This window comes from Gymnodraco acuticeps, unplaced genomic scaffold (assembly GCF_902827175.1).
Source record: "Gymnodraco acuticeps unplaced genomic scaffold, fGymAcu1.1, whole genome shotgun sequence".
Lineage (NCBI taxonomy): Eukaryota > Metazoa > Chordata > Actinopteri > Perciformes > Bathydraconidae > Gymnodraco > Gymnodraco acuticeps.
In genome coordinates, this window is record NW_022989890.1 from 1,365,340 (window position 1) to 1,384,447 (window position 19,108).

Sequence of the window (19,108 nt, forward strand, 5' to 3'; positions counted from 1 at the left end):
TGTTTACATTAGCATCGCTAACACTCAGAGCTAACCTGTACTGGAGAGCATGTGTGTGAAGAAGCAGGAAATAAAAAGGAACTCACCTTGTGGTATAACCAGCAAGAGAGAAAGCCTTTGAGCTCCATACTGTTTCAGAAATAATCCTTGATAATCCATGATATAGCGTTTCATCACGGCAGTATTTAGTTTAGACAGTAGCTGCCGGGTCCCGCATGAGCTCAGCCCCCTCCTTTTTTTTTTTTATCTTTTTTTTTTTTTAAAGCTTTATACCCAAAATCAGCACTTTTGAAACAGGAAGTGAAATAGAGGGATATGAGGCATGGCTACAATGGCAAACACTTCATAGACATGTTTTTTATATGTTCTTATATATCTGAGACCTATGCTGTTGCCTAAAAATAGCATGATAGGTGCACTTTAGTTATGACGGTAATTATAAAAAATCAGGTGTTGAAATGACTGTTGCCAAAAGTTTGAGGTTGATTTTGCTTGATTTCATATGCACTCATGAAGAGGTATACTGTATAACCGTACGGACTGTCTAACTGAGGTCACCAAAACACCTTGTCGCTATAAAGCCATTATTTATGGTCATTATTTCGTACTAAATGACAAGCTTAAGGATGAATATATTTCTCATCCCTCAAGGCTATGAAACAGATTTGATAAAAAGGCTTTGTGCTAGTTATTGTAGTGTGGTGTTGATTTCACTGAAAGCTCTGGCAGGGACAGTGGACACTCCGAGGGCATCGGGAAAGGTGAGATTCAGAGCTTCAGAGGTGTCACATGAAACTCCCGAAAGGCCAAAGTAGGGCAAGAAAAACATAAACCCCAACATAACCAAACAAATGAGCTCCATTGTTGTAATAGTCCAGTGAACAGTAATGACTTCTGGACCTCAAAACTGGGGCCACAGTTTTATAGAAAGTATAGGGTTCTTTAAAATTCATTTTTTTGGTGTGATAAACATGACTGACTTTATGGCAAACTGAAGATGAAAGTGTATTTTTTCCGCAAAACCATTCATCATTTCACACTGATAGGTTAGTAATATACATATAGGGATAGGAAAAACTCTTTCAATATACAGATACACATTTTTTTTAAATACAGATGATGGCAACAAGCAAGTGTTTTAGTCCAAAAAAGGATAGTTTAAGTAGGCACTGGTTTTTCCTGGTTACATTTTGTGGATTCAGAGCTATAATAAAATGACAGTAACCATTTTATGACCATTTTAGATCCCATTTGATTTGGCAGATTTCAATCAGCTGTTTTACACATCTTGCAGATTCCAGAATTTAATTTAAAAAATGTCTGTGTCATAAATTGACAAGAGTTAATGCTTGCAGTCTGTCTTGTTGGATGGGCCACATTACAACAATACACAAAAGATGAAAAGAAATGTAAGAAATGTAAATCATTTAAATGCTGGCACATCCAATATTAACTGTCGGAAGTGATATTGCTGTGATTGAGGACAGCTATGGAGATTTATACTGTCACAACCCTGTTCATTAAATTGAGAACAGTAGTGGATAAACTGGTCTCGGTTTTATAGGGCCAATAAAAGGGGTTGACTCTTTTCGCAGCAGGCCGCTCTTTCTTTGTCGTTTATTCCTCTCCCCTCAGGCGGAAAAGCTTAACTTTCAAACTCAGCTGTTGTCACATTCTGCAGCCTCTCCTTTGCATGTCACGCATAACTCTAATTCACTCTGATCAGTGGCTGCTCCGCACCTCCCTCTGTGAGCTGCTCCAGTGCTGCTCTGCTCTGCCTGCTGTCTGAGAGAGGAAAGTGTCTATGTAGGAGGTATTTTATCAGGTGGGGGGAAAAGGAGGAGCAGATTTGGATATTTGGCCCTCAGTAGGGATGCTGCCACACTGCGCTTCATGCCATAAAGGAACATTTACTCTGTGACTTTCCAAATCTGGTCTGTAGTGCTGTGAAATCATCATAAAATTAGTATGACTGTCTGACTTGGACAGCATATCCAATACCGACAAGAGTAACCGTGAAACCTCTAAGGCAATGTTAAAGGGGCCCTATTATGCAAATTGTAAGGATCATATTTGTATTTTGTGCCTCTACTGTGACATGTTTACTTGCTTTAATGTTCAAAAAGCTCTTCATTTTTCTCATTATGCCTGTGCAGCAGCACCTATTCTCACCCTCTGTCTGAACTATAGTGCCCAGTCTGCTCTGATTGTTTAGCTGGCCGGCTCTGTTGTGATTGGTCGATCAATAAGAGGTGTACCGCCCCTTAGCCTATCACGTACAATGTGTTGGCCAATATAAGTCGGAGTGTTACATAGTGATGTCACTATGTGAGAAACTCTCAGGAGGGAACTTTGGGATTTGAACCTTTGCAGACCATTTACATGCACAAAAACCTATATACTACAGGAAAGGGAAAACCCTAAGAAGCACAATAGGACCCCTTTGAGAGAAATTATTTCACATTTACATTCTTTTCATACACATTGAGGCTTTGCCTTGAGAAATGGAAACATTCTTACAACACAATACATCCTCCTGTATATATAGTATAACCAAGGTTTTCAAAGCACAGCACACATCGAGTATTCACACATTATTTGAAACCTTTTGGACATCTTTGAATGAAGCATAAAAAACTATGATGTTACATGAAAATGTGAAGTGCTGAAATGTTTCAATCAAAAGGACCTCAAACATGCTTTTCATAAATCAAATCAAAAAATAATAACAGATGATTTGAAGTAATTGAATTTCTGCTTCTCAAATGTTAGGACAGTTTGGTAAAGCATCTAAGTCACAATTGTTCTCCCTGTTAGTAAAAGCTTTTAATGCCAATTATACGGTGGCTACAACAGATTTGTTGCCTGCAGCTTGTGTCATGGTCAGGTCAGCCAGTATTTCCATAGCAACAGGCACATGATAAATAGTGCCAACATTAACCTCTCTGGCTCCTCACATGTTTAAACAACACAAAATGCTGCACCCTAATAAAGGATTTGGAGTACTTCTGTTTAAATGCAGCAGTTTATCCTTTCACTGAACCAAAATCAGTTTGTTTCTAACAAAGATCTCCTTCATTGTTACAACAATCATATCATATCCTAACGTATCACGTTGTATTGTATTGTATTGTATCCTAACATATTGTTAAGTATAGCATTATTTTGTATACTTTCAAGGAACTAGACCAAAGATGTAGTATATATACAGTCTGGTGGTGATTTCCTGCAATATAGAAAACAATGGATGTATTCATCTAACCCTCTTCCAATGTAACCATTTGCACAGTTTTCCATAGCTAATTTGTTTTTTATCAAATTGAATGGACATAAACCCAGTTTCAGTTTGCATAGTGAAATAAGTGTGTCACTACAAGCAACGAGGTACAGAAAGAGTGCTGCGTGGCCGTCGACATGACAAGGCTGAACGAGGTGGACTGCAGTAAGCATAAGTGGTTCACAGCTGGTGTCTGGGGGAAACATGAGAGAGGGTGGGGAAGGCTGGCCGGCGAGGGGAGGGGAGGGGAGGGGAGGGGAGGGAGAGATGGGGGGGGGTCTGGTGGCGATAGCGGGGGCGGTTGCAGCCATGACGACTGATGGAGGAGGAAGTAAACAGATGTCCACAAGCTGGCAGACAGGCACTGAGTGGACGAGCCACTGAGAGACAGGTGGACGTCCAGGGACACAGTGAGAGGCTGTGGAGCAGCAGCGCTTTGCAGAGAGGAAGAAAAAACACTGGAGTCATCAATAAATCTTTCAGTGTGTCATTTAGTGTTGAACTTAACACCAATGAGGCCTGTTATTATAACGTTTTACAATTAAAGTTTTAATTTATTCAATTAATCATTATTATTATCTTAGATATCCATAGACCTGTGATACATGCACACATTCAAACATTAGTATCACTAAGCGAATATAGTAATGGATGTACAAATGTTCCTGTTTATGTCTGACAATTCTATTTTAAACATTAGTAAGCAAACCCATCCTATGGACATCTATATATTAACTTATAATGTATGTTTTCCCTGAGCATCCTAATTATGTTTCGTGGTTTGTAGTATTTTATTGCACCGCAGCAAACAATAACTGTCATTATCGATTAGATTGCCATTTATTTTCCTAACTAATCATTTGGTCTATAATATGCCAAAATTAGATGGAAAATGTAAATGCTTCATTTTAAATGTCATGTTTGTCAGTGAAAAACTGAACGCTATAGGCATTTTCTACAGTTCCTTTAATTAAATGTCATCCAGCTGGTCCTTTTTTTGTCTGTCTATCGACTTATTGTTAGCTCTATTTTTAACCATTCCTCATTGCTCAAATCACACGTTCTGTAAGTCTTTCTGCCAAATGGCACTCATATTTGTCCAAATATCTGTTTTGTAAATTAGACCCTTATTGGTATTCAAGTGAGACGATTTGCACCAGTCGCTTTAAGAAATGTGTACCAACTGATGAAGACTCCAAAATGTAAGGGGCCAAATTCAACAGCTTAATCATTTTGATGACCCTTATTGCTGTCTCTTACAGTTAGTTGTAAGTTGAGATCATGAAGTGAAGAGACAGTGATGAAGATGCAGTGAGAAAGCCTTCATCTCAGCACTCAAAATTAATCCATCGCTTCTTATATCCCACCTCAGCATTTTGCAGAGTCACCGCAGCAGCATTAGTGTTGGGAATAGACTGGAAACTGGGTTAAATCCCCTGGCAAGCTGCTAAATCAGAACAGGGAAATGCAGGCGACATGTTGTCGCCCCGCTCAACACGAACTGTCAACATGACCTTGAGCAAGGCACTTTAAACTCAGCTGTTCTGAGGAGCACTTATATATTGGGGTAACTTGAAATACTCACTGAAGGGGAAAAAATGCAGCTCTCAAGACAAGATGTGAACAGGTTTCAAAATGACTTTGAACAAACCCCTGTCTTTATTGCAGTCAGATTTTTCTAGAAGCGATTCCTTTACTGTTTTAAAAAGTGATGGGGACATATCTTCCAGTTAAAAAAACCTGATGCTATATTGCATATTGTAGTATACTATTATAAATACCATATTTTTCTTTTCTTTTTAAAATTCAGTATTATTAAATGTGTGTTGCATCCAAATTGCACCACTGGGGTCCCCAGAAATACACCCACATGCAAGTGTGAACGGACCAACTGTTCTCAAGATTTTACATGTGGTGGGGACAAAATTGTTCATTCCAAAAAGCAGTGGGGACATGTCTTCAGCGTTCCCAGCCTTATTGACGACTATGCTGTTCATCCTTCAAGAGCTTTTAGTCACAGAAGTCTCGTCCTCCCCGAAGGAAATAGACCTGGGGATTTAAAAACACTGAATGAATCAGTTTTGCAGAGTTTTGCTGAGACTGCTACAGTACCAGCTACTTTTTAAATCTCAGCCAAAAACTCACCTCTTTGCACTAGCTTTTAATACTAGTTGAACCTTACATTTTTACATTTGTATGTGTTTATATGTTTCTAATTATTGTGCTTTTTATCATGTTTTTAATTATTGTTATATTATTTTACTCCCATTGTGTTATTTTATATTGTATGTATTGCCTGTACAGCATTTTGGTCAACTGAGGTTGTTTTAAATGTGTTATATAAATAAATAAAGATTGAGATTGAGCTCACCGCTAATGTTTGCTCTGTTTGTTTCTCTGAAAACCTAAATCCTTAAACACAATCCTTCAACAGGTTTGAATATACAGTTTAAAATGACCAAGATTTTAAAAACGTTATTGTTCAAATGTGGATTAAAACTGGGATATCAAATAAGGACAACTTCTGGAAAATAACCATAATGTTGGCCATGTGCAAAGGGGAAACATCATCATCACTGGCGACACATTCAACAGTAAATTACCTTTATTCAAATTACATATTTCTGTAGGTCTGAAAAGGGTTGGAAACATTCGGGATAACAAACCCAACTCAACAAAATGTACTGTATGAAATGTAACATACTTTACTTTACCCAACAACTGTGGGGTATAAAAATGATAGAAAATAGTCTAATTAAGTATTTTAGAAATTGACCACAGCACTCTGAAGTGAATGAACGAGTACATGTAGACACATCCTTTCACAGTCTGACTCACAGCATGACTGGTGATGATGTGATGTTTTTGTCACGGTAAAGAGAGATAGAGATAAGTAGGACCGGCCTGAAGTAATGTTAGCATCATTAAACAAGGCCTCATTGGTTACCATGGCAACTTATAGCTGGAAAACCTCAGGAGGCTTTTTCTGGGCCTCATCAGCTGCAGGCACTGCAGGAAGACCAGGGTGAGCAGCAAAGGATGACGTCATGTGATGAGCAGTTTGTGAAGAAGCTTTTTCACCTCTCAGACACACTATAACCTTCATCATCATCGCCATCATCATCATCATCATCATAAAGTATGCTGAATCACAGATGTGTGTCATCACATACGGTATGTGTCCTTTTTTAAATGCCCCACCCTTTTATACTTTTCACCTCATTGCTTTTAGTTCTTTTATTTGCTATTTATCATCCAGAAAATGTGTTCACCATCCTTGTGAGTCCCTATATTGGCATGTTGGAGTCTCAATAACTTCACCTAGATATTTAAAACATGGCGGACGAGACTTAACAGACGGTTTGTAGGTGGGTGGCACAGTGGTTAAGTCAGAATTAGGGACAGGGGATCCAAAAAAAGAGGTAAAAAACATGACCTGGATTCCATTTATGCTCTTTAAAATCACCATGTGGGGAGTCACCATTGTCCGTCTCAAGTAGCTTTGTCTGCTCGGCAGATTTTCTAATGAGGGGCTTTTGGAGGAGGATGACAGAGCGCTCTGCCGTTCTGCCGGGGAGGAGGAGGGGACTTTAAAGGAAATGAGCAAGGCTCTGTCCACGGATACGCCTAATACTAGATTCCCCCTACTCAGATACCCTGCTGGCAGCACTATTAGGACTGAGAAGGGTGGCATTAGTCTGAAACTCTCATTATGTCAGACACACTGAAAACCTCTAATCTAGCAACCAAATGAGAGGGGTAGAATTAAACCAAACTTGGCGATAGAAGGCAGCAGACTTGCAATTCAAAGTGCTCGAATCAGTGTTGTTTGTACTTTGGACTACTTTATTTGGAGAGCAAAAGCTGTGCTCTGAATATTTACTTCTAGCTTTTCAACCCATTATGTTTCATTTAAATCAGGTCACATCTGTTCGCTAAATACAAAAGCTAGGACATGTTTACTTGTGCACAGAAATAGAGTTTGTGTGTTTTATCAGCAATATTGTAACTGTACATTTATTGTAGTATGTGTTTTTCTTTGTTAAAATACACTGGATAAAGCTGTTTGACAGAACATTTATTTAAACGTCTCACAGAAAAAGTCACACTCAAGTTAAGTATAGAAACCCGTTGGTGCGTACATAATGCCTAAACTTAATAAATGAGGATCTTGCAAGTTATCCCCATATGCAAGTTAAGTTTCTATAATTAATGAGGAATGAGGAAAATGGATCACATACATCTGGTTGCCTCTTGTCATGAAACAGATGCATGACAATTAGTCAATAAATCACTCAACACATAAACAGATCTTCATAAATATGATGTTTACTGTTAATAAATGCACCTTTAATGTTGGTGAATGTTGCTGGATTTGGTAAATAAGACGTGTTGTGGTCTCCATGCTGAAAAATGTATTCATTGTCATTTCATTTATTAGGTGTTTTTTAATTCCGTGGCTGTCGGTAAAAGATAATATACCCGCCATGTGTTTGAGCAACGATACAGGGGTTATTTCCCAAAAGTGGTAAAAAATATCAGCGAGCTCGGCCCACACACTGGCTGTGTTAGCAAGCAAAACAGGATTAAAATAAAAGACCAGCTATCTAATAGAGTAGACAGCTGAGCTCCATTCTTATTGTGTCACAACAGTTTTCACGCAACACTGGATTATTTATGTCTTTTGTGGTCAATATGTGCATATAAATGCTGCTGCTCCTACTGCCACTGCTCTCAGCATGGTATATGTTATAAATAAGAGTACAAGCTGTGGTAAAAAGTAGAAATAGTAGAAACGCTGTGGGATTTCGTATCCAAAATGTTGAATCTGCTGCCATCTGCTGGACCATTATCACAGTACAACATTCATACTCAGATTTTAATGACACTGAAGGGATGGTTCAGATCTTTGGAGACAATACGGTAGAACTTCTTTCTTTTTTTTATCAAACGGTTTTATAAAAACAGATCTATTTTACATTATGTATTATTAATAGTATACAGTAGCACCACCTGTGAGTCATTTGTACCACATTTCTAATCATAGACTTCAATATTGTCTCAAAATAAGTCTGATTTCTTATAAATTGTATGATATAATAGTTTGGTAACATCATTCGTTCTGTCTGAAAATACACACTGTGAGTCTGATATAAGGGGAACACATATTTCATTGTTTGGTTGATTATAGGATTTTTAATATTCTTGTTTTTCTCGCTGCTGTGTAAATGTTGAATAATGTATACTCTGCATTTAAATAAGCTGATATTCTTGAACATGTGTGTGTGTGTGTGGTGTGTGTGTGTGTGTGTGTGTGTGTGTGTGTGTGTGTGTGTGTGTGTGTGTGTGTGTGTGTGTGTGTGTGTGTGTGTGTGTGTGTGTGTGTGTGTGTGTGTGTGTGTGTGTGTGTGTGTGTGTGTGTGGTGTGTGTGTGTGTGTGTGTGTGTGTGTGTGTGTGTGTGTGTGTGTGTGTGTGTGTGTGTGTGTGTGTGTGTGTGTGTGTGTGTGGACAACTTTGTTGCATTTAGACCTCTTGAAAGCACTTTCTTTTGACATGCCTCTAACTTGTCGACCCTCTGAAAACATGCTGCTGTCTTCAATGAGAGTAAACAAGTCTCGGTTCCTCCTTTGCCTTTCAAAATAAAAGCATAGCATTAGCAGAGTAGGAATTATATTATGTGCTGAGCACTTTGCTGTTTGATCGAATAACAATTCAAATATACAATTAAAGTCTTTATAGTATTACATTTCTCCAGATGTTTGTGTGACCTCTAAGCAGTGGTGTAAAGGAACTAAGTAGATTTACTCAAGTACTGTACACTACTTACGTAGGCTACCATTTTTAGAGACTTTTACTCTACTTTAGTATTTAATGTAATCCTCCATTGATCTTCTACTCCACTACACTTTTAATTGTGGTGCTTTAAGTTTTTATGCTAATACTTTTGTACTTTTACTTGAGTAACATTTTGAATGCAGAACTTTTACCTGTATTCCTACACTCTGGTACATGTACTTCTACTTTTACTCAAGTACAAGACCTGCCAATTATATCCCCTCTTATGAAGTCATGATTAGGGTTGCAAAATTCCGGGAATTTTCAAAGATGGAAACTTTACACGGGAATTAACGGGAATAAACGGGAATAAACGGGAATAAAATGGGAATTTTCTCTATTGAAGGTTGGCTCTTCATAGGGAACTTAAATGTAGTTGGGGAAAATATATATTAGCATAATCTTGACTAAAACAAACAGATGCCATTCAAGTACACTTGAATATCCATGCCATAACACATGGCTATTGAGACCACACAAAGGTTCGCAACAGGCTCACAAATGTGAGAGTGGAAAAACTGGTTGGCATTCGGGCAAACCACGAGTTGTTGGGTGTTGATGATGAGGCCCAGGAAGAGCCCGTTGGCTGAAAGGGTTTAGCAAAAATGCAGAGGATCGCTTGAAGGAAGATTTGCATGTTTAATGGGACTTTTTGGAGAGAGAAGGGCTCTTTTCATTTAACATTTTGAATGGGACTTTGTGGGGATTTTTGGATGGGAGGTGCATTTTTGTTAATTTTTTAATGAGTGGTTGGGGGGGATGAGTAATATTTAACTCAACATTCCTGTTTTCGTTCTTCAATGAAACAATTAATTGTTCAATAAAATAATTAAAACTTGTTCTGTTCTACTTAAAAAATTTTTTTTTTAAATCTGTTGAAATGTCATTTTTTTTGTTTAATTTTGCATCGAATATTTCCAAAATTCCACAGCTTAACTTCCCATGGAAAGTTTCCGGAAATGTACCGGAAACTTTCCGCCCCTTTGCAACCCTAGTCATGATCAAGCAATACAACTTACATTTAAGAATGTGTGTAAAGAATCCTTTATTTGTATAATTGAATAATAATAATAATAATAATAATAATAATAATAATAATAATAATAATAATAATTGTATAATTTGCTAATTGTTTTTTCACATTATTTTGATGCTGTTAATTTTCGTGTATTGTTTTACAATAATTTGAAACATGAGTAGGCCTACATGCGTTCAAATGCTTTTTGTTGGTGTATTATGTTGGCTAGTATGAATGTGTTGATCCCAGGAAGAAATACTGCTGGGATGACAAACAAGCTCAAATTTAAATAAACAACCTAACTTTGAATATGATGAACAATAAAAATAGATGGTTGGAGTGGGACTCTTTGTGTGGCAAAGGGATTCTGTTTGTTCCATGGTCTCTCATTTCTCATCCTTAACATGGATGTTGAATTGCAAAACAAATCACTTTAATATAAAATCTTTTAACTGTGACTAACCAGTCCTTTGTTAATTGGTGTACCATTCAGAATAATGGATTAGTCAGACCTTGCTGAGCATCACAATGTGTTTTACAACGTCACTGCTCTGGTATGTAGAGGAAATGTATCAGAAAGCCTGAAATCCTCAGCTGCTGCTTCAGTTACTTTGAAAACCCAATCCAACCGGAAGTCCCATGTTAAACTCCTCCAGCTGCACACGGCGCCCAAACACAAAGCAGAGAGGGCTATGGTGGGTGCAGACGGACCTGCAGTAAGCTCTTTCCCACTGTGACTGACCGGAGTGTTTCTGAGAGAGAGAGAGAGAGAAGATGTCTGTGGACGAGGTGTTTGTGTTCCGGCCCTTCAAGCTCATCGCGCTGCTGTGCCTCTTCCTGGCCCTCTGTCTGGACCTGGTGGCCCTGCTGAGCCCCGCCTGGGTCACCGCGGACCATTTCTCCCTGTCTCTGTGGGAGTCCTGCTCACTGTCCGAGGATCAGTGGAGCTGCTTCTCCACGCTCACATCTGGTAGGAAACACTCTTTTGTGGGTTTTTTGGTATTGTTTACAACTCTGTGTCCTTCGAGATAGGATGCTGTTATTGTGTTGATGAGAGAATATCCAGACATTGTGAAAAAAAAGCTGAGATGTCAACGTTGTAGTTTTTTGGGGGAAACTTTAATTTGACCATGGTTTAATCCACTGAGTTTTATGTACTGGTATTTGAAGTGGTAGAAAGTACACAATACATTTACTTTTTTTTGCTACTTTGTATTTCTACCTCCAATAATTCAGAGGTAAATCATGGCCTTTTCTCCACTACATTTATTTATTACCTTTAGTTACTTTTGATTGGATGTGACATATAAACAACACTTAAATAGGACTTGAGTAACACCTGGAGTACAATTCATAATACCCTGCAGTATACAAAATCGTTCAAATGAGCTCAAACTTTAAGAGCTGTGATAACACATTCATGCACAAATAATTATAATCAAAACATATAATATTATTCTGAAATGGACCAATCAGCATAACGAGTACTTTTACTTTTGGTGCTTTATTTTGATACTTTTACTTTTTTGAGTAATTGAGTAACATTTTAATTGCAAGACTTTTACCTGTAACAGAGTATTCCTACACTCATGGTTATTTTTACTTAAGTACAAAATATGAGTACCTCTTCCACCTCTGCGTATGTGTGCCCTGTGTAGAAGCTCTTGGTGGTTTTAAACCAGCATATTTTTCAGTGGCCTTTTTTCAGAGTCTGTTTTTAAGGCTACACAAAGGCTGCACATCCTATGTTTGACCAAAACAAAGAGGAATGTTTGTTGGATTGTACGAACAGTCTGGCAAACAGTCTCCCATGAAGAGTTGTTGCTCCCTGTGCAGCAGCAGCAGCAGCAGCAGCTGAGGAATTCAGGCTTTCTGATACATTTCCTCTACATACCAGAGCAGTGACGTGTTGAAAACACATTGTGATGCTCGGCAAGGTCTGACTAATCCATGAGTAAGGTTTAAAAACAATTCTGATTGTTTGATTACTCACTGTTTTCAGTAATATTCTGAATGGTACACCAGTTAACAAAGGACTGGTTAGTCACATTTAATTAGTTAAAAGTGATTTTTTTTTGCAATTCAACATCCATATGAAGGATGAGAAATGAGAGAAAATGGAACAAACATAATCCCTTTGCCGCACAAAGAGTTAACCCACTCCAACCACCAGAAGGCTTTGAATGGGTTTCTAGAGACTCATTAAGCGTCTTTCCCATCATCCATCTCACCACTGGACCCACCAGGTTGCCTTTTGTCAAACAGAAAACCCACATGACAAGAGCCTCTGTGCCTCCATCCCCCTTCCTCTCCCCACCAGAGGAGAAAACCCTTAAATGTGGCTGGTACAGTAGGTAGGCTTGTTATTAGGTGGAGCTTCCCTCTATTAAACATATAGTAGTAACTGTTTGAGTAGTACTAAAAATGACTCAAAGCCAGCTGTATAAATACAAAACAGATGACTATATATATGGTGCCAAAAGCATGTTAACGATTGTAGCCGTTCTTTTTTAAGCCTTGGTTAATTTTGGGGCAGTTTTGCCTCCATCCAGACACAAACATGCTCAGCTACAGAGAGGGAAATGCAGCCCTCTCTGGGGTCACTGACCGCCTCTGATATTGAGGAATGTGTTGGGGTGAATAGGAGGTGGGTTTTTTCTTTGACAGTTTGCAGAGCTCATTAAAGCAACAGTGGAGAGGCGTGTTGAGGTTAAAGGGGGCAGTTCACCAAGAGGCAGAGCAGATTTGTTATGCACACATTCTCATACCTATCCCAAGACTCTTGAATTTCACTCTACTTGGCCTTCAAAATCCAGTTTATGATTTATGAAAATATTGACAATATCTCAAAGTATACAGCTGTGGTTTCAATACCTTCATCGACAAGCATAAGCATAAGGCGGACACAGTTCAATGCAAATAATGCAGATGAAGACATTGTTGTGACTTACAGCCTCATTGTGGATGAAAAATACCCTTTTAATATGAGTGCACTGTTTAATATTCTTTCAAGAGAGGGTGTTTTTTTATAATTTATAACCACATCATATTTCCTGAAGGCTGAATCGAATGGAGGTGTCATTGGGGAACAGTTCATTGTTACCTTCCTGAAGGAGCTGTGCGAGACACACTTCCAGGGAAGATTGTTCAAATGCAAATTCTCCTTTTGAATCCTTTGAGGTTGAGCCTTACTCTGACAAGTGGGACATCAAAGAGACAAAACACAATGCAGACAGGAATGTTAAAAATAACGTCTACGTTTCTGGTTCCTGTATTAAGAGGCTCAGTTCAGGAGTTGTGTAGGTCTTTCCAGGGAATCAATGAGTTTAACTTTTCCACCACAAGCGACTGGAGTTTGTTTGGAATAAACAGAATCAATGTGCTGTTAAAAGGGCGCCATGGCTGGAAAACATGGAAACGGCTGGCAGCCACAAGCAGAAACTCCAAGGAGACTTCCCAGTATTCAACTGTTATGGACACCACAGTAATGCTTCATTTGCACCACAGGAGTTTACCAAAATAGACCAAAAAACATCTATTTAACATTTTTATTTTCTGTTGTATTATAAAAAACATTGATGGAGATAGTTGAGCATTTGACAGTCAGGGCCAACATGAGGCCCCACGCAAAGTTATATGATGAGGCCCTCTGTTTCGCGAGCGTCGACGGGGGGGGTTGCTAGTGGAGCCTCGCAGCGGCGAAATTGTGCTGCGCCACACTAATTGCAGCGCATAGGTGCGCCGCATTTTCGGCTCAGTTGAGGCACCCTCCGCAAGATGAGGCCCCACGCAGTCTGCATGATCGGCCTGTAGGGAGGGACGGCCCTGTTGACAATGCATTACAAATAACTGTGAGAGAATAAATAAGAGGCCATGAAACACATATTTACTTTTGGTCTACTTGGCCTTCAAAATCCAGTTTATGATTTATGAAAATATTGACAATATCTCAAAGTATACAGCTGTGGTTTCAATACCTTCATCGACAAACATAAGCTGTTGATGAGGTTAAACTCATATGACTTCAAATTTGAAATACAAACTTAAATCCTTTAAACATGCCCTGATTACAATTGCTTGTATTAACATGTTATTTTGTATAGCAAGTTATTAATCCAGTTCCTGGCTTGAGTCCGTTCTTCTTCACTCCTTCGCTCCTCTCTGTGGGATTAGCGCTTCAATTCAACATTCCTCTCCTCTGAGTGTGTGGAGTTTGTGTTGCTGAACTCTAACCTGTGTTTGTCTCTTCCTGCAGACTGGCAGATTGCCACCCTGGTGTTGCTGGTAACCGGGGCCGTGGCCACTCTGCTGGCCTTTCTGATCGCCCTGATCTCCCTCTGCCGGGGGACTCAGAGGCGGCACTATCGCACCGTGGCTGTGCTCCTCTTCACTGCAGGTATGTCTTCTTCTCCTTATCATTACTTTCCAACTATAAGTTCTTAAAGGGGCCCATATAGGCTTTTTGGGGGGTTTATATAGGTTTTATGCATTTAAATGGTCTGGAAAGGCTAGAAATCCCAAATGGAGTTTCTCTCCCTTCCTGAAACGCATCCATTGGACTTGTTTTAACTTCCGTTACATAGTGACATCATTATGTTACGTAGCACTCTTTTCTAATGGCTTGCACTCTAACACATTGTACGTGAAGGGGCGGGACATCTCTAAGAGGTTGACCCATCACAACTGAGCTGGCCAGCTAACCAATCAGAGCAGACTGGGCTCTGGTTTCAGACAGAAGGTGAAAATAAGGGGCTGCAGCCTTTTTGAACATTAAAGCATGTAAACATGTCACTTGAAAAGCACAAAATACAAATATGAACCTGAGAATGAGCTTAATATTTCCCTTTTAAATCATTTGCACTTTTCTGCCCCGAATGAATGTTTATCCAATACTAATGCACATTTAGAAACTGAAAGACAGCACATATACGTTGATGGCGACCACAACTATTTCAACATAGACAGGTTTTTGTTTTTTCTTCCAGTGCTAACATTAAATAGTGGGGTGCAGAAGGAAAGAAGCAGTTGAATGAGGCTCGTTGGTTGAGCTCATTCTTTCTGTGGTGTGTGAGTCTGGGGAGCTGCAGTATCACGAGCCAAGAAAAAGCAGCCACAAAATGTGTGGACTTACCAACAAAGTGAAGTCACTGAAGGGGAAAAAGCTGCCACAGACTCCTCAATCAGTATTTAGACTGCACCTCTCCTGCAGGCTTTGTGCTCTGGGTAAAGCCACTTTTTGACACTGGTGAGGGAGGATCTATGTATGAAACATATAATTAAAACCAAAGCAGTCAAGACACATTGTTCCCTGTACTATGCAGCGCTGCAATAACTTAGTTATAGAGCTCCTGCTTGCTTTATTTTAACGACAGTGATGACATTCTAACCACTTACCGCTACTTATCTCATGCCCAGTTATATAAGAAACAGACATCCTGTCATGCACCACAAATAACGCTCCCCCTTCTGAAGTTTAACATCGTTCGTGCCTGTGGAGTTAAGAAATCCATAGATGTATTTATTTTCTTGTTGAGAGTTTCTGTAGAAGAGAAGATTGACACTATTCTCCTATCTGTCGGTAAGTGCTAATGCTAGCAGTTGGTTGTTGTAGCCTAGCGTAAGGACTAGTAGCACATGGCAAGAGCTAGTTTTTTTTGTATTTATAATTGTTTTATTTGTGAGCTTTAGAGCCGATTGTAAAGTAGGAGGTATTTTACGTTAAGATGGAGCCTGGCGAAGTGTTTCCCCCTGGTTCTAGTCTATGTGCTAAGCTAAGCTAACCTGCTGGTGCCTGTAGATTCAAGTAACAGACAGACATGTGAGTGGTATCAATCTTCTCTAACTCTCAGAAAAAGTGTATTTCCCAAACAAATTGACCATTTGTCTGATAAGTAATAGTATGCTCCTCAGCCCTATGTGTGCCCATCATTTTCAAACCCATGGTATGTGGAAATATATGGTTACGTTTTTTATAAACCTACATAAGATCCAAAGGTTTTCTTTCTCTGTGATTCCAAATATGGGAAAACAACTAGTACTTTAAAAAGCTGCAAAAGATGCACAATATATTATATTTGATGTAGTATTATGGTGGCCCATTTCACTTGGATTAGGCTGGAATTAGCAAATATAATAATATGTAATGTGTTTAAACAGTGCAGAAACATGTTTCATTTCACTTTAAAGGGGAGAATAAGAGATTTCTGTCTTGTTCTGCCCCTGGAAGCATCAGCCACAAAGGACCAGTGTGTGCAGGGAACTAAATGGCTGCGACAACTGTTAGCCATTTACTGAAAATCGTGGGAAGGCAGTGTTATCCTTTCCTGTGTGTAATTGCTTTAAGAGCCTTGCGAGAATAATGTCTCCATACAGGCGCTGTGCAGAGCAGCAGCAGCAGAGGGGTTGGACTCTGGTAAATGCCCATTGGCAGGCCTGTGGCCGTGCGGTATTTATTTTCTGTCCAGAAATATGACCTCAGCGGGCTGCGAGCTCAGTCTGGGCTCCATCAACAGCGCAGCATTCTTGAGCTGCCGTCTTCCCTCCTGCACACCCCTCCGCTCAGTCCTTCAGGAAGGAAAGGCGGAGTCGTAGTCACACAAAGTCCCTTCCTCAAGAGTCACCTACCGTGCGTGGAAGGGAACTGAGTATACGCCATGGCTTTGATCGGACACATGCATGTCCCCAAACGATGACGCATGACGGTTCATGGTCCTGAAGGATTTTAAAGGGGAACATTATTCACAATGAGTGAGGCATTAAAGTAATTTCCTTCAATTAAGTCAAGGTCAAAAGAAAAAAGGATAATTGTTAAAGAATTGTTCCATGTTTCAAAACATAAAGCCAAAGCACAGACTTTACTTTGGGGTGCCAAAATGTGAGTCAGTCACTGTCCCAGGGGAAAAGACAGGCCACTTACAAAAACAGGAAACCCACAAGGAGGAGTTTCATGTAAATGCTTTCTAATGTCTTGTTTATACATCAGACTGGATGAGGCATCACATGAAAAATACTAATAAGTCAATTAATATACCTCTTCAACTCTTATCTACAGTTTGTTATGTAAGTGAATAGCTCAGATTTGTGTTTGTCACAAGGCAATGTAATCAGAGGTGTAAAGTAATGAAGTTCAGTCAGACATCTCACGTGTTTCTTTAAGATGTTTATTAGAAGCAGCATATAGGCCTCATCAATAGCAGCAGCAAGCAATGCATAGAGAGAGATCTGGCAGGTTAAATAGAGCGGCATATTAAGGAGACTGTTGGTTGTAGAGTGGCAAGGGGCGTTATGTATGAATGCAGCATAAGTGCTCGAGTTTACTGCCTGAACTAGCTCGTACCATGTGTGGTACTGAGGAGATGCACTGAATGAAATAGTACAAGGCTCATATAACATATTATACGTATATAACGTATTCCATATTATACATAACGTATTCCTGTTTTCGTCCAAAAACATTAAAATGTTAGTGAGATACATTTGAGTGTGAATTTGTTGAAATCATCTTAAGCAGCAGATACACCGACTTGAGAAAGATGATCACTTCAAATAACCATCGTCTGGTTACTGAAGTGACTCTCGGTTCTCTTTGCACACTTTAAACACCTTACATCAGTCCTTTATTCTTCTCTCTATTTTTAAAAAGCAGCCACAGCGACATGCCTGCCTTTCGAGCAGCGAGTTCGCTGTCAGATCAGAAGGATTTATCTGGAAAATAATGAGTTGGTAAAAAGCAGTGAGGAATGTGGAAAGAAGAAAATGAGACTGTGACATATTGACATATAAAGGGTTTAATATCAATGTAAAGAAATAAATAAATAAATAGCACAAGTAAACACAGTAGCAGAATGAAGAGTAAAAAAATATCAAGTACAAAGAAGAGACAATTGCAATAACTGTGTCTAAAATCTAAAAGTAGATCCTGCAGTATGTGATATGAAATGCCTTATTTGACGTGGATTTATATTATAGCATGGTGGCTTATACAAATACTGTATTAGTATTTTATTTTATTAGTGTTAGTGTAGGGAAAGTGTCTGTTTTTCAGTGAAATCTAACATTTGACTCTCTTTGGCTCCAGTGGTCCTGCAGGCCTGCGCTCTGGTGCTCTACCCGATCAAGTTCATCGACGGCACGGTTCTTCAGACCTATCACGAGTTCAACTGGGGCTACGGCCTCGGCTGGGGGGCCACCATCTTCATGTTGGGCGGCGGGATCCTCTTCTGCCTTCGGACGGACGTGTACGAGGATGGCCTGTACTGAGACCTTCCTCAAACTGCTGGAAATACACACCTAAACACACACGCACAGAATTCCCATACAGGAGGTGTGCTACTTTTTCTTCACTCAACACAGAGCTCATGTGCACAGACCCCGTCCCCCCCCCCCCTCTCTGTTATTTTTAGACAGGTTGTAAAGGCCGAATTTAGGCCATGGCTGTATGAATAGGAGCCCCAGCACCCCTCCTCCCACGCAGCCAGAGGGTCCCTCAGCCCTGCCGGTATCAGGGACGATGGCGGAGCTGAAGCACGGAGAACTTTCTGGACAAACGGCCACAGATGCTGGACGTTTCCACCGCATGTTGACCTGGATCTCTATTGTTAGAGAAGCGGGACAGTAGACACTCACCTGAATGTGCAGTGACTGAACATTTAACCTCATCTCCACATTTCCTTTTTTATTCTTTTTGTGGCCTTTCACAAGGACAAGCTTTTTCTTAATGTATTTATGGCATCCACTTTATAATTATAAAAAATGTGATGAAATTCCCCCGCTGTGTTTCCTAGCTGAAACATATGTAGTAATGCTAAGCCTTCCGATGTTAGAAAGGTAATTTAAAGCGCCTCGAAACATGCTACAACCCTCGAGTGTTTATAGTTTGTTTGCAAACTAGTTTGTCTCAAAGGAAAAAATGTAAATGTGTACAAAGTATTTCTACATAAAGAAGAATCCAGAATAAACAATTGTAGTTTTGAGAGTA

At 39.6% G+C, this 19,108-nt stretch overlaps 1 protein-coding gene across 1 annotated transcript; it reads left to right on the plus strand.

The window, feature by feature from the left end:
* The first annotated feature begins 10,778 nt into the window (after positions 1-10,778).
* Positions 10,779-19,108, plus strand: LOC117535200 (transmembrane protein 47-like). Its single transcript, XM_034199592.1, has 3 exons — positions 10,779-11,101; positions 14,387-14,527; positions 18,209-19,108. Exons 1-3 carry the CDS (start codon positions 10,906-10,908, stop codon positions 18,388-18,390), a joined length of 519 nt encoding a protein of 172 aa, XP_034055483.1. The 5' UTR covers positions 10,779-10,905; the 3' UTR covers positions 18,391-19,108.